At 25.9% G+C, this 25,782-nt stretch overlaps 2 protein-coding genes across 2 annotated transcripts in view; one reads left to right on the plus strand and one right to left on the minus strand.

Moving 5' to 3' along the window:
- Positions 1-9,008: 9,008 nt before the first annotated feature.
- LOC112598716 (ras-related protein Rap-2b-like) overlaps positions 9,009-25,782 on the plus strand; it is a 91,854-nt gene continuing 75,080 nt past the window's right edge. The window contains exons 1-2 of the mRNA XM_025345280.1: positions 9,009-9,732; positions 11,896-12,014. Coding sequence (XP_025201065.1) covers positions 11,905-12,014 — 110 coding nt within the window. The 5' untranslated portion in view covers positions 9,009-9,732; positions 11,896-11,904. The remainder of the gene's footprint in view (positions 9,733-11,895; positions 12,015-25,782) is intronic.
- Positions 12,848-19,512, minus strand: LOC112598717 (prisilkin-39-like). Its single transcript, XM_025345281.1, has 3 exons — positions 19,348-19,512; positions 19,018-19,126; positions 12,848-13,355 (listed from the first exon to the last, which is right to left on the minus strand). The coding sequence occupies exons 1-3, from the start codon at positions 19,366-19,368 to the stop codon at positions 12,961-12,963; spliced, it is 525 nt and encodes a 174-aa protein (XP_025201066.1). The 5' UTR covers positions 19,369-19,512; the 3' UTR covers positions 12,848-12,960.

Raw genomic sequence — 25,782 nt, forward strand, 5'->3', positions numbered from 1 at the left:
AATGAATATTCAGGCTTAAAAATAATTGATTTAATCTCTAAAATGTAACTGACTAAATAATAAGCTTTAACATTATAAAGACTCATAAATTGTTAATTATAAATATTAGTTTTTGTATTAATTATTTATGTTGATTTAATAACTTTATACAAATGTAAGTTAACTCTAATTATAAAAGCCTTAAGACATTTAAAAAAGTAAAAACTTTTTTATGTATTTATTTATTTTGAGTTGTTATAAAATTAATTCAATGCTGCATCCTCATACAGCTAGTTTAAAATCACAAGTCTACTTACGAAAAGGACTCTATGTCAATTAAAGAATTATATTTTATAATCAACTATTGAACAAAATTGAATGCAAAGTTAAATTTATTTTTAAAAATGTATTCTACACAGCATGTAGTATAAATTATTTACCATATAGATTCTCTTTCTCTTTTTCTTTCACATACACGCACGCTTGCATAATTTAAATCTTGTGTTGAAGTTTGAAGTTATTCAAAGTAAATTATTTTATTTTTTTATATATTTTTTTTTATTGAAAAACTGCATCGGGTTAAAAACATACAAAGATATTGTATACTCATACCAGGATTGTGAACTTATACTCAGTATAATAATATACTAGCTCTACTTCCACATATTTTATGTTGTATTTTTCGAGCAGTTAAAATTAATGTGCGTAAAACAAACCGACAGATTATTGAATTTATTTTATTATTACTATATATATTTGACGTACATAATTTGATATTATATATTTTGCATATTGTACGCATCATATTTTCATGGATGGAAAAATTATCATCAGATGTTCGTCACTTCGTTGAATTCCCACTCTCCACACCGGAAGAGTAGCGGATCGAAAGAGTAAAACGTTAAGTAAAAAGTGTGTGTGTGTGTGTGTTTATGTGAAATTAGGGTACATCCGTGAATAAAAATTTTTATGAACACAAATGTGCTCTTGAGGACAGCAGGTGGTGTTAATGAGTTATACGAGTATAATATGTACCTGAACTTTTACCCGAGTACCATCGAGAGAATACGCAACCACTAACTCAAACTATACTTTTTCGTTACCAAAACCTGAATTAATAAATGGGTTAACATGTCAATAATTATTTAAAATAAAACATAATTAAAGTATTATGTATTATAATATTTATTAGTAACTTTAAACAATATGGTGATTAAATTATTTCAATTATTTGTTTAAGCTTGTTGAAATTCGATTGACTGAACCAAGCATTTCTATATTTATAAGTTATATATCGCTAAATATTTAGCACATCGTAAGTGGTTATATTTTGTTATTTATCGTATCATGTAATATTATGTTTGTAGATATGTAATGAGACTTAGTTATGTCGATATGCTTAACTTAATTATTTTAATTCTTAAATAGAGCCTGCCATGTAAAACGGAGAAAAATGAATAATTAGAAAAAAAATTTAATAAATACGATTTATTCTATCATGTACAAAAAAAAAAAGAGTACAAATAGCGATTTATATAAAAACTGAATTCATTACTAAAACACTATTTAATAATAATTAATAGAAGGATGTATTTGCTTTCAGTGAAATGTAACATAAAAAAACCTCAAGGTTATTATTTAAAGATTTAATATTATTAACATTAGCGTACAGGCTCCATATATTATTATTATGTTATAGTTACTTGTAATTTGTTAAGTTTCCGTTAGGTATGTATAATATTCACAATGATATGAACTGATATGAAATTAAAGACTAGATCTGTTGTTTATCAAGAGTATTTAATATTTTTCTTTAAGGGTGCCAGAGATTCCGGTACACAAAAATTAACATACGATCGATTTATTATGCTTTCTGACTAAAAAAGGGGATAAAAAGACCCTATTAGCCGTGACCTATTTTCTTCAACTTTTTTTTTTGTCATATTTATTATATTCTGAATTAAAAAAAAAAAAAAACTATTTTTAAATGTAAAGAGATACACGATTTCGTACATATATAACAGCATTACAATACACTGTTAGTTAACTGCTAAAGGTTGCTCGGGTTACCAGATTATTATTATTATTAATAATAATAATTCATGCAGTCCACACCACTTCAGCGAATACCTCTCATGCTCCACCAATCACCGTGCACCGGTAATCCGCAACCGGTGGAAATCTCCTGCTTGCATATTTATGGCATAATAGTGGAAAGGTAAACGAAATAACCACCCGAAGCTATATATATAAATAATTTACTATATATAAATACATACTTATTTGATTTCATTCTCATTTTTCAAATAATTGCAGGCTCGCTTTCGTTTTTACGTTTATAAATATATACTAATATTATTTGAAACGTACTTTTAAAAAATGATCAAACACCAACACTCATCTTGTGACTTAAATAGAAAATACCGATAATCCTTTGATTTGTCGATTGATAGTTAAATAATAATAGATATTAGATAGCGTAGTTAGCGTCACCATAAAATTTTTAGTTTTTATAGTTTTATTTGTTATATTTATTACTTCCGTCACTATTTAATAGGTAGTATAGTCGTCAAATGAAAATTTTTATTTATCAAAAAAGAAACAAGTATTTTAAGACGTTATCTCTTCCCTGAGTCAAATTATTCATACGGTTTACTTATTATTCAAATAAGGTGGTGATTTGTGTTTAATGTTCTATTATATTTTATTAAATTTGTTTCGTTTAAGTTTTAAACATCATTTGCTTGTGAAACAATAATAGCAGAAATCGCTATTCAATAAACCATTATTTATAGGTATATTATAATAAAGACTCGTTATATTTTCGTGTATTTTTATGGTCTAAAAACTTCACTGATAATACCACTTTTACGATTTTTGTAATATTACACGTTAACCTTTCGGTATTTACACGTCAAACACAGTTGTGTCTCTACAAGTTTAGCAAAGCGCTTATGTAATTGATGGGAAAAAATAAAACAGATTGCATTACACTATAGATAATGAATAGATCCGGTATTTAATTGTAGTTTCTAAGATTCGATGAGTACGTTTGCCGGAAATTAAATCAGATTACCGTTTTCACAACGTCGAGTGCACTCATATCACGTTGTTATTTTTAAAAGAATTAATGCGCAGTTAAAAGTTTTTGTTTTATTCGTATTTAAACGCAATTGGTGTTTTTGAATTGCACATTTTATTGTACATTTGCAATCGAACCAATATTCTATAGTGTTGAATGCTATCTATAACTGTGTAACTTGCAAGTACTAAGTTGTTATATTTAATAGTATTGATATATTTTATAAAAATTTAATTATATTATCGAGATTTCAATTTTGTTTGTATCAAAAATCGATTATTATTAAAATTATTTTCATTTCCAATAACACATGTTTATATCATAAATATAATTTATTCAAGTTTATATAAATATTATTAAATATGTGAATGTTTGCCTGTTGCGTTGCTATAAAATTTCCAATGAAAGAAGAGGATCATGGACCTATTCAAATTTTTAAGACCATGATTTAAAAAAAAAAAATATTATAGTGCAATTATAAAATGGTGTATCAAGGAAGTGAGTTGTGTAAGGTTGAATATTTTATGCAATGATAAAAATACAAATTATATGTTTTAAATGAAATTGAGTCCTTTGATAACCAATAGTTTTCAGATGTAAGTAACACAATAAATTTATCATATAGCTATATTCTAATAAAATATCACTAACAATGATTGTAAATATTTATGACGTGGTTATTAAAAATGGATAAAGGAGAAATTATTTTGAAACAGCTTATCTGTAGAATTCAATAATAATTTTTTTTAAAAAAATTATGAGAACTACTTTAATCCTTAGAAATGTTAATTTTGAATTAAACGTTGCGGACAGCTGGTCGCATGCACTTGTGTCTCATAGTATTGACCTTAATAAGTGAATAACTACACATCTGTAGTATAATGATTAATCACAATTCACATTATGTCCGCGTTTTACTGATGATTAATGAATGATAACAACATAACGACCTAAACAATACTGCATTACTGTTCTTAAAGTATTTAATATTTAATTGTTTCAAGAAGAAAGTTAGAAGAAATGTTTTTGATTAAATTAACAAACTAAAATTATAAATGCGTATTATAAACTATATAATATTATGTACAGTCTGCAACTATAATATATTGTATTTAGCGTATTGCACTCCTGCAATGCGATTTTTAAAAATAACTTTTTTTAATATGAGATTTGTGATAGTGTAATATATATATATGTATACATATTTATTGATATAATAAAATGTTTATTTCCACTAGATCCAAAAACCTTGGCGTGATGAAGATGTACCCGATTCATCAGTATTCTAGTCCTGGAAAATCTTTTTAGACGCAAAGATACTTTCATTGTAAATTTTCCGTTTTTGTACTACCGTTTACGTAGTTAGAACCATTTTTATTTTTGGACGATAATATGTTAATATATTTTAGGAGTTAAAATTTAAACAATTCCATCATGCGGCGCAATAGATAGGCAAATCACCTACACCAATGTCGAGAGCGTTAATTTTTCCAATATCTCATTGCTACGATATTGTATCCGGCCACTTGTGCGTTTGCCAATAATAAATGAAAACACAATTTCCAATTACTCTACCACGTGCTACACACTCTTCCAAACCTAGTTGTACCTGAGTTCATATAGAAACAATATAATTTTATTGATAGTTTAATGATTAAAATAAATTAACACTGTCGACAAACTTTCAGCCCAAAGATCATTTTTTATTAGTTGTAGATGAACACGATAGTATATTTTGTTATATTATTATCCGTTTTTCTTATTTAATGTGTTCGACCTTGTCTGTCCTTTTTCATCAAAATCCAACTATATGTAAATCATGAACAATTCGTCTCGTTAGTTATTGCACTCTCTTTAGTATCTCTTATCATTTCTCACGCGAGTCCATAATATCGTTTCGCAGTTCACCCTGTTTTCTAAAAAAAATTTTTCTGTGTCTCTTTTTTTGATTAACCAAAATCACTCGCATTTAATATAGTATTTACGTCTGCATGTATTTATAAATCTGTATTTATAACTAGGTGATGGATTGCCGATAACTAACGTTTTTTATAACACGAAGAATTATTATATTTCAAATACATACAGATATGTGAAACAAATTATTTCTCCTCTAATTAGTGCCACAACTCTCAATTATTATATAATATATAATTTATTTTCATTTTTATTTTGATTAATTCTTTGATAAAGTTTATTAGTTGAATATATTTTTATGAAATATTATCATCATGCAATATTTATACAATAAAAAATATTAGTTTTAACATTTTGTGTATATTAATATTTGAAAATATTATTTTAAACCACGATTATTTTTTTCTTTTAATTTATTGACCATAATAAAATTATAATACATATATAACTTGTATAATATTATATAATTTAATATGATTATAGTTATAATTTTTACAAATATTTTTTTTAGACAATTAATTAAGACTTACGTTAATAATACGTAAAAAAAATTATACAAATAAAAATTATGAATACTTTTGTCTATTAACTTTTATTTACCTTGAGTTTTAATATTAAAAACTTAAGTTAAATGCATAGTATCTTGTTTGAGTACTTCAGTTATACAAATTTGAAAATAAATATAAATAAATTAAAAGTTTTCACTAAGATGTCTGTAACTAATATAAAACCAGTATGATAACAATATAATTATATAATTAAACACATATAATTTCCACAAATAAATATCATTTAATGAAAACATGTAACTCATAAAATAATCTAAGACAATAGAATATAGTTGAGTCAAAACTTAGAAATTCTATATAGTGTGACTAAAATTAATTGACCTCATTACGTCAAGAAATTAATTTTATAGTTAAGAAATTTTCTTCAGTAGTCTTAATATAAATTATGGATGTCTACATATTGTCCATAAACAGCTCTTATGTTAAAAGTTTATTAAAATCTTTATTGTTTTATTGTTCAAAAATAGTTTAAAAATTAATTATTAAATTTATATTTCAAATTTTTGTGTATAAATTAATATTTAAAACGTTTATATGTATAAATAGTAGGTTCTTAGATAGGTTTGATTAATTTAAAATTTCTGTCATGATGACATTATAGTATAAACTTTTATTAAATTTAAATATCTATATAGCGTGGGGACTTTCAGGTATTCTTAATGAATATTATTTATTTTATTAATTTAAATTCTAAATTAATAATCATGAAAAAAATCATTACACAATCATTATTATTATTATTACTTTGTTTATTGATTATTATTATTACTTATTAGATAATATATCAAATTTTGTTGTAATAAAAATTTTTGTTTTGTACAGTAAAATATGTACACTTATATTATTCATTCAAAAATATTAATTAAATGTTGGAATGATTTTTAATGAAGATTTAATAAAAATATTAAAATAATACAGTTTGTTGTATAGAATAACTCTGGGGAAGAATATTCCGGTCGAAATTATATTCGTTGTAAGCTATAAATTATTAGCTTTTCATTTTAATTTTATTAACACGTTATGCATGTAAATCAAATAGATGCATGATTACATAGATACTTACGTAATGTGTGAATTAATTTTGATACTTATTTAATCATTTTAAATGTTTTATTTGTATAACTGTTTTATTTTTATTTTTTTATATGTTTAAAAATTAAAAACAATATTTATTTTACAATAGACACAGTAACTAAAGGAATATATTATTATATTATAAATAATTATTTATTTATTTTTGGGAATTGATCAGGATAAAATTGGATTCGGGCAACTCTAGTTTATCAAGATATGATATCTGTTTAAAAATAAAAATAAAATTATTAGTCACATTTGTTTTTACACTAAATGATGCGATTTTTTTTCCACTGTTTAGCATTAAGAGTTTAAAGGGTTCATTAAGTTTGTTTTTAAAAAGCTTAAAAAATGTAGATACGTCATGATAAATGTAAAATGACAGAATACTGGCTTATTTATGTTCTCTTTTTTTTTCAGAGCTTTGCAGTAATCGAAATTATTTATATAGGCCTCTTTAAAAAAACTATTAACTATAGTATTTAGGTGTTATTAATGATGATTAGCTTAAAAACTTGATATGTTCAATAACAATAATAATAATAAAAAAAAATGATTTTATAAATCAATAGATAGGATCACTGTGACACTGTTATAAGATATCGAAATGAAATGTATAGTTATATGCATTTTAATGTTTAGTAATATATTTTATAGTTTTTAAATAATTAAGTGAAACAATTAAGTTATTAATTAATATATGGAATGAATCTGAAAATCGTTATTATTAATAACACAGATACTGAATTTTACGATAAAATTGTAGCTCAAGTATGATAAATACTTAATTACTCTATTTTATTTAGTGAACAAATTTAACGAAATGGGCAGTTAATAATCAAAGATTTAATAGTAATAAATATTAAGTGCTGGGAGATATAAAAATACAGTTTTTTCTTGTAACAATTATAAATAAATTATGCGAAATAATATAATTCATAATATAGCCTACAAGTTAGTAAAATTGTTTATCTGTAGTATTTTACGACACCGTGGCGTAATCATATGTCGGTCAGAAGTCAAGTGACAGATCTTAGGGGTAATAATGCAGAATATATATCTGTGCCATTAAATCATTAATGTTAGTGTTGGCAAAGTTTTTTTTTTTGACGTCAAAATACTATCATGAGCTATTAGATTGAATTATAAAAACTGAAACGATTTTTAAATTTGTAAATAGATACGAATTAAATTATAGCGACGTCCTAAATTTATATATTCTATAAAATTATTGTAAAAGAGAGGTTGAAAATGATAATTTAATGTCTAAGAATGCAAAAAATTTAAATGTGCTACTGAATCAGATGTCATATGTAAATAGCATGTTTCATTGTATTTGTGTCTCAGACAATAAGTTTTAAAATTATATATTAATAAATATTTTCAATTTTTTTTGTTAAAAAACATTTATAAAGGTTCCTAGCTAATTTAGAAAAATTTTCAACCCAAAAACTAAACGCTTGTTTGAAAATGAGAAAAATTTAGATAGAAAAATACAAAATTAATCCGTAGAAGTAAAATTTACATTGGTAAACAATATTATAATGATTCGACAATTTTTTTTTTTATTGTGCATATATTTTCGACAGTTTAATAAATTATTATTTCATTATTTGATATAGTGACTAACTTTAAAAACATTTTAAATTTAATAATGATCTTGCATAATTTGTTTAACTAGTTTAATGAGTAATGTATACATTTATCTGTTTCTATCATAAATAACCAGTTATTTGCATTTTTAACTACCAAAATATTATATTAAATAATAATGTTCAGCCGGCTTAAATTATGTTGGTACAAATCCCTATCCTGCAATAAGAGTCTTTATGCACATTTTTGTTTTAGTTTATATTTTTTCCCAAAAATCGAAATAATATGTGAATGCTCTTGCAAGTTGTAGATATTGAGGTGTGACGCAAGTTTATTGTTATCTACATAATTTTTATCGAAAATAATGCTATACATAATAGATAAATGATATATACAGAGTTTTACGGGTATTTATATAGGTTCCACTGTTATGCACTTCGCGGTATAATATTATTATTGTACTCACGGGCGTATATACATTTATATACTATATAATATATACATATGTGTAAACGTTGTATGGGGATTGCCGCGGGACGCGCGACGTTGGCGAGCAGAGGAAACCCACTATTATATATGTGCAGCAGTGACCGAGAGAGCGGGCGAGATACCGGCGAGCGGATGCGCGCGACCGTATGGGGAGGGTACGACCTCTTGGAGAGGGTGAAATGGTGAAAGGGTGTGACAGAGGACGGGGGACTAGATTCGTGCTGCGACCGGCATGCGCACCGACAGACGGGGGTGGGATAAAACACTTTTCCTGCAGATTTCTCCCCAGTCGCCTCGTGCAAACCCTTCTCGCGGTGCACACGAAACGGCATCGCACTCTCTGTCCGCGATCACGGGGACGAGAAGTTTGACCCCGTTAAGTCGGTTCTGCGTCTCTGACACCTGTTGAGTACAGTTGTAATACGCGACCGCGGCGTGTGTTCGGTAGGTAATTGTATCCACTCATTAAATAGAATGTACACGCATTCGTATTCTGTAGTATGACGGTATAAATAAAAAAACGTATTAATTGTTATTATATCGTTAGTAAACACATAAAGGACGATATTAAATATTATTTCGCGACAATGATGACGAGTGTATCGCCGTCATGTGTGTAGTTGCTGATCGTGTGTATCATTGGATATCGTCGTGTTGTGTTTTTTTTTAAAAATTATTTTTCAAAAACCGGTCGTACAATGCAATAATTGATAATATAGTACGATTTTAATTTTATGTAATATTATACTGGTGTGCGCGTGTTGTATAATATAATTCATGTGTATCAAAGACGAACCGTTTTGCAGCTTTGTCATTGAATATACCGTACTGAATGTAGTTTGTTTCAAACACTACGTAATATAATATTCGTCGTCGGTCCGGTCCAGTGCAATTCAGCGAAGTTTAAAACCGTGAAATAATTTTGTATACGCGGTCGCTTATTAGTTTTCGGTGAGCTGAACGTTGGTATACAACATATATATATATATATATATATATATATATTGTGCACATCGGCCGAGCAAACAGGTAATTAGACATTTATATTGGTGTATAATGTTATTTATTTATGTTTCTCTTGTTGTTATTCGCGTAAATACGTGTAATACGTGTACACAGGTTTTTTGACAGTTGTATATGAACACCGAATTAAGGAAAACCCTGGGGCGTCGTCCTTGCGAGGCACACTTGTTCAAGGTATTTGGGGGTCTTATGAGATAATCTCAGACTAAAATGATGTCCGTTAATGGCCATCATTATTCTTACTTTTAGTATAAAAATCATTAAAAGTGCCAATAATTTTGTTGTTATTATTAAACGAACTAATTTAATAGAAAATTGAAAACTAAAGATTTTATGATTCTATTATAAAAATACTTTCGATTCCTATTTTAACTATGTAAATTTCAGTTTATAATTATTTTTAATTTATTTATATTTGCGATGCCTATGTATTATATTATTTTATCATGATATTTTATATTATATTCAATGTTGAATTAGATTTTGCGGAATATTTTTCTTTTTAGGTAGATATTTTACAATGACCATAATATTAGTAAATATAAAACCGTAGGCATGCAAGTATTTCAGGTACACCAATGTTAAAATCCTTAATGATAACATGAATGTATATTTTTTTTATGCCGTTGGTTCACAATTAAGTATCAAAAAATAAGTAAAATTAATCCTTTTTTGATAGAATTGTATTTTTTTGGTATTATTGTTTTCCACATGACATTAGTTTTATAACAACAGATTTCTAAGACATAGCTGCACTTCAGTATACTCTCGACGACAAACAAATCGATTTTCCACTATAAATATAGCAAATGGACATAATGCCAAATAATTCACTACTCATACGTGTTTATTATACAAACTTCGAGAATTTATCGATCATATTATTATTGATGCTATTATAATAAATTGTAAGCCATGGAAAATGTAACTAGTTTAGTCACGTTACGTGCGCGAGCAGCGTACATTTCTTTAATTTTATTGTACGTTTTAAGTGTCTAAAAAGTAGCCACAGGGCGAGCGCCCCGTCGCGTTTTAATAGGATTTTTCTGAACCACTTTCTACCCTTTTGTGGGTTTTAGTGTGAATATTATGGACCGCATCTATTACACGGCCGAAATAAATTAAATTTTCTTTTACATAGCTCTTCTTTTTTTTTTTTTTTTTAATACGTATCGAGAGACGTTGATAAATTTACTAGTGAATACAATTTGGCACGTGAATTTACGTGTATTTGTGTATAGAGCAGCAAATTGTTCACTCATAATTCATAATGCTTATACATATTACAAATACAGAATATTCGACGATTAACGATAAGGATTCCTCTTGAGTTTGTGAAATGGTACGTGCGTAGAACACTAGTACCAATAGCTATACATAATAAACCTACATGATGTGTTGTATCTATATTATAAATATTAGTATAACATAGTAAATTTACGTTTTGAAGAACAACTTTTTTTGTAGTTACTTTTAATACAATTGTAAATTGATTTGTTAACAAGTTTAAAGGTCAGAAATATTATCTGTGTGTAAATATCAGATTTTTAACGATATATTTTATTTTTAAAGTAAGTTATGAGTAAGTATGTAAAATATTATAATTTAAAAATACTTATCACTCGCTTAAAAATTAAAATATCGTTAAATGTACAAACATGGATAATATTTTTTACCTTTGAATTTGATAATAAGCCTATAAACTTTAAAACTAACAACACACAATTAGTTATGAACAGCACAAATTGTTTACGTTGTATACAATTGTGAGATGGAGACTACACATCTATCTTCATAACGAAATCTATTTAAAGATATATGTATTCAAAAAAGGCAACTAATCCCAATGTTTTGAGTAAATTTACGGATAAATCTTGAGTTTTTATTAAAAAAAAAAAGTTTATGATTGATTTTATAATTTAATGGTGTTTTACATTTATCAGAGTAATTACCTATTTTTTCCATCTCGTAAAAATTGTTTTAACTTATACTGTGTTAAAATAGTTTCATATTTATAGCAATAATGCATATTTTATTCTTGATGGACGGTACAACAAAACATTGTATATATAATTCATAGAAACAATAATTTCGATACATTTTTCTTTTATAGATCGTATCTACGTCAAATCATTATTAATCTTGTGATGTGATTGTTTTCATTTTCAGTACCGAAAAATGCCTCGAGACGGAGCCAAAGGCAAACATCAATTTAAACGGCGGTTTAGCCTACAGCCGTCATCGTTTTTCCGCGATGATTCATTGTCGTCAAGCCACTCGTTAGCTAGGTGAGAAATCTTTTTATGTAACAAGAAATACGAATACCTGGTAGCTTGTAATTTACACCAAAATAAAGATTACTACCAAAAGCGATCAAAAATAGCGTGTTTGTAATTTGCACTAAAATGAATATTTATGTATTTGATTATTTTGTCGGTACCTTATATTTTAACTTGATGAACTCGACTGCCAGTTATATTTTTTTAGAATTTTTAATTACCCCCGCTTTATCTAGTAATCATTACAAAGACGCCCGGTCCGTCATAATCGTCTTATTTCGCAGTATTATTATGTTTATTTATTTTTATATTATTAATTATTATTATATTACACATGTATTTCATATATTATATTATTATTCTTAATAGGTAGTATTAATTTTAACTAAAACTGTGTGAATAAGTCAGTAGAATAATTGCTTAGAATCTAAAATAGAATATTCTGTGTGATTAGCTTCTCATATCTCAATATATTATAATCTAAACTATTGAAATGTGTAAGTATTACCAACAAAATAATCGATTTGGCTTTTGGTGTAATTGATAAAAATTACAATTCATATTTTTAAATTCCCGAAACGGTATTAAATACAAATGTATTTAAAAAATATTGACGAAAATTACACATGTTGTATATATTTTTTGAAAATTTATTACGTTACTACTGAAAGTTAAAGTACAATAAAGGTCATAAAGTTACAATTAATAATAACAGTCAATATCTAAAATTTTTATTCACGTTTTAATCTGACGAAATATTTTTAAGTTTTAATATCATTAATTATATTGTTATATTAAAATAAATTATTTAAAATTTATGAAGCAAATCATAAACAAAATAATCTTTATAACGACTTTTATAAAAGTTTATTATTATCATGCATGTAACAATAGTGTTTTATGGGATTGAAGAAAATAAAAACTGGCAAATAATATTGTTTGGGTGAAGAGAGTCTTAGTAGATGTACGGGTATGACGCGTGGAAGTTGTTATATTGGTAGTTATATGGATACTGAGTGTACGGATATCCGCTATAGTAACCGTAATTGTATCCGTTGTTGTAACCATTGTAACCATAGTTGTACCCGTTGTACCCGGTCGAATATGGCTTGCTGTACACTGCTGTTGCCACCGGTGCCTTGTTGTACTTTCCAGGGTGATATTTGCCATCGTCATACTTGGCCGCGTGATGGTGGTATTTTCCGTCGTCATACTTAGACGCATGGTGGTGGTATTTTCCGTCGTCGTATGATCCGTACGGGTAACCGTAAGCTTGGCCGTATAAGGTGTTATAAGGGCTACCGTATAAACCGCTATAAGGACTGCTGTAGTATCCGTAAGTTGCAGCAACTAAATATGAAACGAAACGTTGTTAGACATTTAAAATTCGAATTTATTAGATTATTAGATAAAACAATAATTTCCGTACAGAATAGGTATTTAAAGAAAGAGTCTGTAATTCAATTTTTTTAAAAAAAAATATGTATATAGTATTGTATCGTTATGATGCTGTTTTGCATATCAAGTAATGTAAATATTTAAGGTTTTATATATTTTTTTTAAATTTTCGTAGGTTTTTATTTTTAAAATTTAAATTTACCAAGTTTATTTTACAGTTTATGCTAATTATAAATGCATTGATTTTTTAGACAAATTTTTTTTTTTTTACTTTACATGATATTATATTGTCTGACAATTTCATGATATTAATACACTAGTACACTACCAACTTCCGACTAAACGACAACGACACCTTAATACGGTATTGTTCGCTATGCAAAAGGGTTTAATCATGGATCGCCTCAAAATTACATCATATTTTATATACGATGCATAATCTTATGAGTTAAATTTAATTATTTTTAAATTTTATTCAAAATTTTCAAGTATAACTCCGAATTCGTTCGAAGGTATTCATTATTTAGAAATGTGTTTGTCCGAATTCTTTATCAATTTTCGCTAAAAATGTCACGGAAAGTATCCGAATGATGTATTTTTGCCTGGAGAGAATCATATTGATTTGATAATATGCGCTTGGTAATAATGTAGTGATGTATTTATTTTTTGGTATTATTACGCGACCGGATTTTAGGTAGCTGCTGTAAGCCGATGCCGCTATTGCTGTTGTATATTTTAATCAACGGACGCTGCGAATAACTATTCGTTCGAAAAAATACTTACCGGCAATAATTAACGCCCCGACTCCCGGTAACTATAAGTGATACAAAATAAATTACGTATAAAATAGATTTCGAGAAATATCTTAATTCAAAAAATGTCTAAAAATGATAGTGTTTTTAAGTCGAAATCGATAAACAAATGCGTAATATATACAGAATGGCATAGGTGTACATATTATGTTTACGTACAAAACGTGATCGAAAGTGGAAACAGCGAATTTTCAGTAAACGTTTCAACATTTCAGCAAGGTTAAAAGTAAAAACGTACCGCGTGTATAATATGTGCACCTACACGATAAATAATATTTTCAAACAAAAAACGTCATGTGGATGCAAAAAAAAGACTTCACCTCCATTTTGATTTTACTAATATTCGAATATTTTTAAATTATTATTGTTATTTTTTTCCATCGACTCAGACACATCAAGCTAGGGTTACATTAAAATGTTGGATGACTATGATATATTATCATATGATGGCAACCGGGATTTTCGTATCAGTCGTTTAAACGTCAGTTCGGGTTTAAAATGTTATCTCCAGCAGAATATATTGAAAACGAAAAGCGTGTAAACATAAAACGTTCTAATAATCGTTATTTTTAGAAGAAGAAATCAAAAGATAATATAATTTGTAGTGTGTGTCATTATAAAACACGACATGAACACACGTTTAGATCATCAAATTGGTCGCATGAGATTTTTGTAGTGCAGACGAACGATGAGCGATATGGTTTGAATACCGTTTTTTGTCAGTATAAAATGTTCATTTATGGTTTCAACTTTAAAGGCCTATTTTTATTTAACTAACAATAAATATATCATAAAGTAATTATTAATATTTTTATTATTATTATTATTATTTTTTTGGTATGCAGTACCAACTACATTATTTTATTTTATTGTAGATGTAATTAAAAAAAACTTGGGCAAGTTGGTACCGTTATGCTGTACATTAGTTGTTAAGTGGGCTATTATTATAAGTATGTTAAATTTGAATTCATTGATATATTATTGTTCATGAAAAACGGTTCTAAGTGGTGACGGCCTGTTAATCAATATCAGTAAGTACATTTCGTCTTGTTTTTTGATACAGCTATTCTAGTCATGTATTTTACTTTAAGTATTATAGTAGATTTATAACAATTTTTTTCGAAACTTTTGCATTTATTAGATAATTAGTATGTTATAATTTTAATAGTATATACGTATTTACTAATCATATCAACTTTTATAACTCAAAATATAATAATATTTTTCTATAAACACTGTATTACAGTAAAAAAAATTATAATATTATCTTAAAAAAAATCAAAAATGTCTTTGCATAATATAGTATAATTTATATTGATATATACGTAAAAATTTTAAGTTCCCATGAATAATGACTTTAAATTATAATAAAATGATTAACATCGTTATTTATTTTTAGTTAAGTAATTTCGTTCAAATTCGAACTTGGAATGTCTATAAAAAAATAATTGCTTTTCCATATTTATTAGATTTTTTAGTTTCAGTTTGAAATATTTATAAATAATATTGTATTAAATTTTTATAAATTTCTAACTATAAAATAATTAACTAATTTTCGCGATTTTTATGAATTTTGCCAAAATTCTAACTCTAAGCGCTTATAATAGACTATTTTTACAATGGTTTTACGATATTCCGTAATCGAGAAATTAAAAACTTATGAGGAGCTTTGTATTACATTTTCAAGCATATTACCCAGCAAATAGTTTTTAATCAACATTTATTATGGGAAAAAAAAACCATTGAAAACTTTTTATAACTAAAAAATAATTTTTTATAGTATTAGAAATTTTTTGAAAATTTTATCATAAATTAAAAAAAAAAAAAATAATATAAAAATTTAGTTTTTATTTTAAGTAGGTACCATACAATTTTATACTTTTACATATTTATAATTTGTATTTTATTTTAACACTGGACAACCCCCATTTGCCTCTAAAAGAAGGATTCCTCTTTTTAAAGTGCTCGAAGTGTTAAAATTTGAAATTTAACTATATTTTCTCACTCTCCGGCCAAGTATTGACCTAGTTCGATGTGGTTTGAGCGAGAAACATAGCCAGACTCACTGAGATTTTGAACAATGTAGACGGGCAGTTTTTAGAAGGGAAATTCGTTTTCAGCTTCAAAATCGTTAATTAGTTTTCGTTGTGAGGCGCGTACCCGCCGTGTACACACGTGTGCCTATTTTTCGTTTCAACCCGTCTTTCCGGCGCGTTGAAACAACTATATATTTATGCGATTCGTGATGCAATTCATTTCCTTAAAACCGTCGCAAACGAGGCGCCACGTCGCGCGCTACCGCTTCAGCTCCGGTCCACTGGCATTTACATTTTTATTCACTTTGCGATGTTTCTTCCTTGGTAGTAAATTAATATATATATATACCGAGTGATCCATCTAACGTATTATAGTCATTATTAAAAAAACTATTAATGTTTTTAAAAATATCTTTTATTTTTATATATAATTTTAAGTTGTTAATAAATAAACTAAAGAAATTATAATTTTGATTATTTTTTATCGTTATAATTTATTTAAAATGTAAAACTATAAGAAGACAACATGTATTTTTAATTCTGTATTTAAAAAAATAATATTTTGTGATGTGTTTTAATGTATACAAATCGAATTTTGGATAATTAGTTAACGACGTAATATGAGTCATAAATATTTAAAGTCTAGAAAAGACGAACAGAGTTTATAAGAGTGCCCTGAAAATTCTACTGCTTATCTTAACATTAAATACTCATAAGTCATAACTAATAAAACTAAAATTGCTTGAAACTTGATTTTCATTATTCGAAATACTTTGAATAATATTTTATTTAGGAATCATGTATTAAAAAAGTACCTACTAGTAAAAAGTAAATCAAACGAATAAAATACTTAAAAACGATAGTATTAGAAATAATAAAATAGAATTTTTTTTTTTACACAACTTAAAATTGTTTAAAAGAAATATTTTTTGGTGTAACGAGTATCTTAAGTTAAATGTATCACTCCGTATATCGTTTAATGAACCACCATGCGCATTTTTTAAAGTGCGCAATTTTTTTTATTACTGTTAAAACTTGCTATACATTTTGATATATAATCTGAATATTTCGCACGAATAATATTCTACTATGTATTTACTGTGTATACTGTATAGTTATATAGTTTTTTTTAGAGAGTGCTGAAGATTTTAATGTGCTTTAAAAAAAAAGAAGTTATCATGATTCTTTATCCGTTAAATAATTCACTATACGCATATATTATATTATACCTCGTTCTACAACATTATACATTACATTTTACAAAAGAAGACAATTTTTATTCTCTCCTGTAGATTTTTCGTCTATATATATAAATATTAAATAATAATATATTTAAAACGTTTTGTGTGATTATATGTGTAATAAAAAATACAAAATAAATGTATTTCATTAATCAAAAATATGAGTGACGTTGAGAGTAACGCAAGACTAGTATGATATTAATTTGCATTTAGAGAATTCAAACTTTTTATAAAATATTTTCGACATAAATTTATGAATGTAAGAGACTATGGCATATATATCTATTTATTTGATCAAATTAAAAATATTTTTATTCAAGCTTTGATTTTTATTAGTTATTTACTAATATAATTAGTAGTTTTACAAACGTTATTAAATATTTTCTATAACTATTATAACAGCGTTTTCAATTTTATATTAAAGAAGTATTTTAGTTCCGTGAATAAATGATAAGACTTATACCTCTTTAAGTATTTAAAGAGTATTAAATGTAATTTTTAACCGAAAACTACGATAATGTACAATTATGCAAATGAGTGATATATTATTTCAACAATCCAACTATGATAAGCAAACATTAATCGTTGGCATTATTCACTAAATATAAACATTTATACCAATCGTTTACATTATATTTACTTTATTAATTTTGCAGTTCGATACCCAATAAAATTGCTTTGCATAAGGTTATTCCTCATCATAGCGTTCGCCTGTTATTACAGTAGACCGAATTATAAACTGCCGTTATTTGACTTTCAAACGTTGGCAAATTTTACGAATCGTGTAGTTAATTGCATAAAGTTTGAGACTTTAATCTGATTTGAAAGGTAAGTGTAATAGTTGTCTGTGATTTACTCCACTAACGCGGAACCATGGTTAAAATTAATAATCGGGTGCATAAAATAATTTAAATTTATACACACCGGGTAATAATAAGTGGATAAGTTAACTTATAATAATTAAGGTTAGACATTTAGAATTTTATTAATATGATATGTATTTTTTTTTTGTTCTCATACACGTATTCATTTAATTTGATTTCTCGATGGGTTTTGGAGAATAAATTCATATTTTGAGAAAAATTGTAAATAAATACGTATTTTTATGAAGTATAATCGTATTTATAAATAAATTTGTTTTTGTTGTTATAAATTAGTAAGTTTATTTAATATTAAGTAACAAAGATAATCAAAATCCTAATATTTTTTATGATTGATAATATATTTAGATTATATAACAATTCCAAAGATTTCCAACAGTGAAAAATTGAATTTATATATACACAATAACTTTTGATATTATTTCTTATTTCATTGATTGTATAAAACGAAAATAAAATTTATTTTATAAATGCAAACTATTTATAATGTGTATTTTAAAGTAAATTTTTAGTTCATACTTTGATATTTTTATTTCCCCGTGATTTTTGTTTTTTGACAAAATATTTGTTTAGGTCATAAATATAATCCTAACCATACAGCTATAACAATATAGTACTAAATTAATATATATATATAAACTTACCTGAAGCAGGTGGTGGAATTATTGCAGCTTTTTTCACTCTCTCGTTTTCAGCTGTTTTCGATGCATCCTTTTCGGCGAAGACCAACACAATGAGCAGTGCAAAACAAAACTTTGGAAAAAAAGAACAAAAACGAAATGACGAGATTACTCACAAGTCTGATAAAGGTCTATTATTTCGACTGGAAAAACAGCGTGATGTTCATTTTGAGAATATTATGAATATTGTTAAAAAAAAAATATTGTCGAGAATCTGCCAACGCTTAGTGGCGCACAACAATAGGATTTTTCCACTGTTGCGGAATACCGTGTACATTTTTTTTATTTACTTACAAATAACTTGCAGGATGTCATTTTTGCGTGGTAGATGCTGATGCGTCGTTATAGTATGAAACTGTTTGTTTATTTAGCCGATTGAGCACGGAAAAAAAGTAAGCAGATATCGTATAATTTTTAGCTTGAACCACTTGGACCAAGGGAGGCGAAAAGAATGATTTGATATCGGCAAACGTTCGGTCCTTATATATTGCTAGCTTGTTATTTGTCTTTCCCTAATGACATTAGTTTTTTACGTTTGTTACGCGAAAACCCGGTGGCAATGCAATAAACTGTTATTATTATTATTATTATATAGCATCATAATTGTTATTGCCGATATCGCTTATCACGGAGCATAGATTCGCTGGAGTGCGGTACCAGCGTCGTATCCTTGAATATAACGCCAACAATTATTTTAATTGCCCCTTTTTTGTATTTATTTTACGTTTTTCGTTAATGTTTTTCCGACTTTGGTTAAGGTCACCGACTGGATATATTATCATTAATTTAATTGTCATAAGCGATTTTATACAATACATTTATTATATAGAGGACTTTGTACGCTGAAAATTGTCGAAAATCAAATAGTGCGCTATAGTTATTACTTTAGAATGACGCAACATATATTATATAGGTACATATAATGATAATAATAAATTACACGTCACAATTTGTATATTATTGCACCGTTGGCGAAGCAATATCGTTTTCGGGTTAGACAACTATTTTGCAGGTATGATATCATGATTGAGGCATATGCAATTATATTAAATATGCTAGGGATCTGTGCTGAGGTTTGTTTTTAATGTTTAATAATTGAAAGAAACACTTATCAACGAATTGAATGGGATTATTTTTTTGAACTTATAAACGATGTAATTTTATTCTACATTAATTCAACTTTAACACTTGTTGGTCCCTGCTAAATGGACATACAACTGAAATCATACGCTACTAATATTTTGTAATGTATTATAAATTAATAAAAGTGTACAAGTATACGTCATAATCTATATGAAAAATAAATTTATTTCTCCCTTTGTGATATGCTTTGTGTATTTTATTTTAATATAAGCGTAGAAGAGAGCTATCATATTTTATTTTTAATGTTTGGTAAACTATAATATTATATAATGTAAGTATATCGATTATTATACGTCTGTTGGCAGTGATAATTAATTGGATATTCCTAGTTATAATTGTAGTAAATTTTTGTAATATTTGAAATTGATAATATTTTTGGCAAAAATAAAATATAATCGCGGTTCACGTTCTATTATGAGTGATTTCCTGGATTATCACAAAAATATAACCAAAATATACTTTGATAAAAACGTGTGACCTATTTTTTCTCTGGAAATAAATTCAAAACGATTTCTTAAGACTATCATAAATGTCCGATTTCTAATCGCCAAAAGAAGTTGTAGTAAACTTTTGAAGCTATATACACGAAAAAAATAATTCATGTGTATATTTATTATCCCTCTCGTATATGTTATACATTATAATATCTAAACATTTGAATAAGTTGGATAAGTTAATTTTGATAAATTCACACATTATAAACAAAATGTCTTGAATAAGTTTTAATAGACTTTTTCATTAACTTTTGTTTAATATGTGCATTAAATTTTGATTTCTAAATGGTATTCCGCGCATTAAAAATTTAAAATTTTTTTGGTAAGAATTTTTTTTTTTTATGGATAGCAGAGATTTAAAAATGTTTTTGTAATATATTGAAAATATCGAGCGATTTAGCAAGTCAAAAGAATCATAATGATACTACGATATTATGTCGAACATACTTATCGACTATCTTAATATTATTATTATTATTATTAAAAGTTTTCATGTTAATAGTAATACAGTATATTATAGCGACTAGTAAATAAGATGATTTATTTTACTGGTTAAACATATTTTTATGTTTGAAATATTAATAACGCTATACAATCACAAAATTCGAGTATTAATCAATTTTATCTTCTTGGTTTTTTTTTTATAATAATAATTTATGTTATTAATTTCAAATTCGGAATCAGAATATAATTTTCTAAATACATCGAATAATAATCAGATATCTATTGAACATTTTTTGTTGATTAATATAAATAATATAGTGTAACGCTAGAATGAGTAGTTGAGTAATAATGATCAAAATATATTTTCAAAGGTACCACTTGTCATTTTACGCAAAACATCAAACTTTAAATACTATTTAAATAAAATTAATTATAATGAATATTTTTTTCTTTTTGTTTAGGCTTTTATGTCCTTCCAAAGTGCAATCATGCATTATAAAACCTTGAAAAATTCCATTAAATAAGATTTAAAATTTATTTAAATAAACAGAAAAAAAAAATTACAGCTAACATCAGTGGTGGTGCCAGACTTTTTTTCTAATGGGCAATATTAATTTTCATTGATCATTGGAAGCCTATGATATTTCAATGCATAATAAAATATTGTCGATGTCATAAGTTTCATTATATTCAAAGAAGTACATTTTAAATAACAATGTGTTCCCGTAAAAATGGTATATTGAATTTGAGTACAAAAAGTTTTGGATTTACTAATAAGTTACAAGTTATCAATTGTTACATAAACGTATGCATAATAATTACGACAACATGATATAGAATCCCGTTTATGATAATTCCAGGCACTGCAAAAGAATATATTCGTAACACCGACTGATAGATATATGTATTATTATAAATTTTATCACACTATATGAAGTTAATAAAACTTCAGGAATATATCACATCTATGGTTAAAGTTTTATGAAACAAAATAAGTTCCACAGCTGATGACTGGTCTGATCAGCGTGACTTACAAATTATTTATTTATGTACGTGTGATCCACTACAATCATTTTTGTAGTATATAGCTAGCTTTTAATTAATTTTTTTTTTTTTTAAATTTATTTGTAAATACAATCTGTTTTAGTAGTTACAATAAGCATATGAGCGGAAAGTACATGTTGACTGTGAAATCATGAGGAGAGTAGCTACCCAGCAGTAACACTCGACAAAAATTAATTAAATTAATTTAAATTTGATTTTTGAAATTTTTAAATACGCTTAATTAGATATTAATTGCTATAGGTACTTAATCAAATACTTACTTTTGCTTATGTCATTCTAGGATTTTGGTGCGTCGATACGAATAGCTTGTTTTTTTTTTTTTTTTTAATTTTGAACCACGTTTATTATAATATTTTGGAGGTAGATTTACGTATAAATAAAAAAAATTCAAACAAATATATTTTTTAATAAAATAAAAATTGTATGTTGTATGCTTATACATGTAGGTCTAATACTAATATTCAAGGATATTAAATTAAGATACGGGGGCTATGATGATTTTAAAATTATAGTAATTAATAATAATATATTAGCATTTTATGTTCGTAAAAAGTGACTGAATACATAAATAAGTATACTAGGTAGACTAAATATTAAATACATTTTATATTCAATTTAAAATCATTTTTAAAGGTTATTATTCTTAGTTTACGAAGTTTAAAAACTCAGAAACTGCTAGTTAGAATATTGATTTAAATAAATCAACATTACCAACAAAAATCATGTATTAAACAATTTCCAGTAAAAAATGTGGTTTTTATTTAAAAAAAAAAAACAAGTTTAGATAGCCATTGGATTTTTTTAAATAGTGAAAAACCTCAAAAACCCAAGTATTCGTAATTTTGGTATTCAAATATACATAAAAATTCCAAAAATTCAAATTTTAATAAAATCATCAATAATGTTTTAAAGTGCTGTATTATTAAAAACACTTGTGTGAATTATTCTGTGGTTTAATACGTATTCATATTTTGTTTTAAATTTTTTTATCGGTCCTGTTAGAGTTTAAAAATATCAATATACATTTTGTATCATTCTTAATAATATTTTGAAATTCAAACACATATTTTTATACTTATTAAACAGAAGCTCTTGAAATTTAGTTAAAAACAATGGGATAGTTATATAATAATGAGGGCTGTAAATCAAAACAGAAAATGTGATATACACATAATTCACCCATAATAAATAAAATATTTGATGCTTCGTGTATAGAAGTAACTAAATCACAAATTATAATCGCAGGACTATAATATAAAATATTAATAAAATATAATTATTTAATACGAACTCCAATATGTAGTACAGTGAAAACTGTCTAATGCGGAATAGCAAAAATTCCACTTAAGCAGTTTTCCGCTTTATTTAAAAAAATGAAAAAATTCTGGATTATAAATTCATATCAGTTTTTCACATTAAAAAATTAGTTTTCAACATTTATAATTTTTATTTCTTGAGTTAGAAACTAATTATAAACTTAATTTATTACTTTACTTTATATAAATTATTTTAGATTAATCATAGACTTATTTTCTTACAAAATTATTAACAATTTATACATTTTACATAAGTATGAAGGTTGTAAATTAAATTTAAACATTTAGTTTTTCCAAAAATCATGCAGAGTTTTTTTTTTTTTGTTACTGTTGTTGCTATTTTTCCAATATAATATGTATTTGAATGGACATCATTTAGTATGTATAAGGAAATTGTTAAGTGTAAGATTGCTGGTGCATAACTGTTTCACAGCTATACATTATACATATGGGATAAGTTTGTATCGCAAATACGATAACCTGAAAATACAAATTACCCAACTAAAATAAAATGTAGTGCAGTTTTTTCTTAGTTATTGTTTTACGATGCATCTACATATTCATATCAACGTAACATGACGCGTGTTATATTTCCGGTTTATACAAGGTTTTTACTCGCATTGGACCTAAAAAACCGTTCCGTTTCCGCGTCAGGAAAATTCCGTTTTATTGTGGTTCAACGTCTATATAAAACTATAGGAACATGCCGGGACCATAGAAAAATTCCGTATTAGATAAGATTTCCGTTTTATTCAGGGTCCGTATTGTATAGTTTTCACTATAGTTGATATTACAAAGATAGAATATTCTTCTAATTCTTTAACTATCAAACTACACATAAAATCTATATTTGTTTTAACGTTAAATACGTTTTGTTTGTCTGTTAAAATAATAAATTTAACACCTTTAAGTTTATAATTGTCTTTATAATCTATCTGTGAACTATAACTACTACGCAGTGTCAACGATAAAACATCGTTTTGTATACTTTAAACAGTTTAACACAATGTAATGTTATGTACGGTATTAGTATTTCTATATTATAGCATAGTGTGAAAAAAAAACTAATTAAAAACTAATTTTAGATACCTCCTCGGCTATATAACAGCGAGGCGTATACGAAATATCTATTGTAAATTAAAATGAATAAAAGATATCGATTTAATACCTTGATACAAATTTGATTGATTGATTTGTACGCCATCAATATTTTTATGATATATAGAGAAATTGTTATTCGTTCGTATATTTTATAATTTAAAACTAGACAACTACAGTATACTCGTATATGAATAAAGTGGTTAATGATTATATCTTCAAAGTGAATACAAACATAAATTGCCAACATTTAATGTTTTTAATTTAAAGTTGATAAAGAAAAACAAAGATTTTAAACTTTGAAAATATTAGACATTTTACCTACTAAGCGTATATTGAAATAAATATAGCAGAGTTTTAAAACTTATTCTTTAAATAAGACTTTTAATTAAAAAATTAAAATAACAAACCAATTTTCTTTAAGATAATATAAATTTAATGTATGAAACTTGAGAAACTATGTAGGCTACAGAAATTATGAAGACTTAATTATATATTTATATATTTTTAGCATAAAATATAATAATAATCAAATTGCGGAAAATCGTTATATTGAAAATTATTTTAAATAAAAAAAGCAAACGAGTATAATATTACTATTCAGTAATAATATTTTTTATTATTAAATTCGCACATGTTTTGATCTTCTTATGTTATTATGACGATTATGATGATGACAATGCACCTATAACAATATTATTATTTTACTTTAATAACAAAAATAATGGACAAGTACTTAAGTGGAAACTGCTCAGAGCTAAATTTAAAAAATTTAAATTCTTAGTAAATATCTAAGGCAAATTGGATCTTGTAATAAAGTCATACTAAATGTTTAAAATATTTATATGCATTTTAACAAGCGGATGTGTGATAACATTTTTTTAATCAAAATTAACAAATGAAAAATAAATAAAAGGAAACACGTAATCAATTAGCGTGCGTATACTTATAAATAGGGAACGGATTTATATGTAAATGCATATTTTTATTAAATCAAGATGTTTAAAATTTGATAAGAAATTTTCACAATTTAAATCATTTTTATTAAAATGACATCAATTTTATTTTACATACTTTTACATATTTCAATAATTTATTAATATTTTTAAGCATATTTTATCGTTTCACCATTTATACATTTTTAAGTCACATTGCTATGAATGAAAACA

Source organism: Melanaphis sacchari, unplaced genomic scaffold, assembly GCF_002803265.2.
Source record: "Melanaphis sacchari strain LSU unplaced genomic scaffold, SCAv2.0 Contig4_pilon_pilon, whole genome shotgun sequence".
Classification (NCBI taxonomy): domain Eukaryota; kingdom Metazoa; phylum Arthropoda; class Insecta; order Hemiptera; family Aphididae; genus Melanaphis; species Melanaphis sacchari.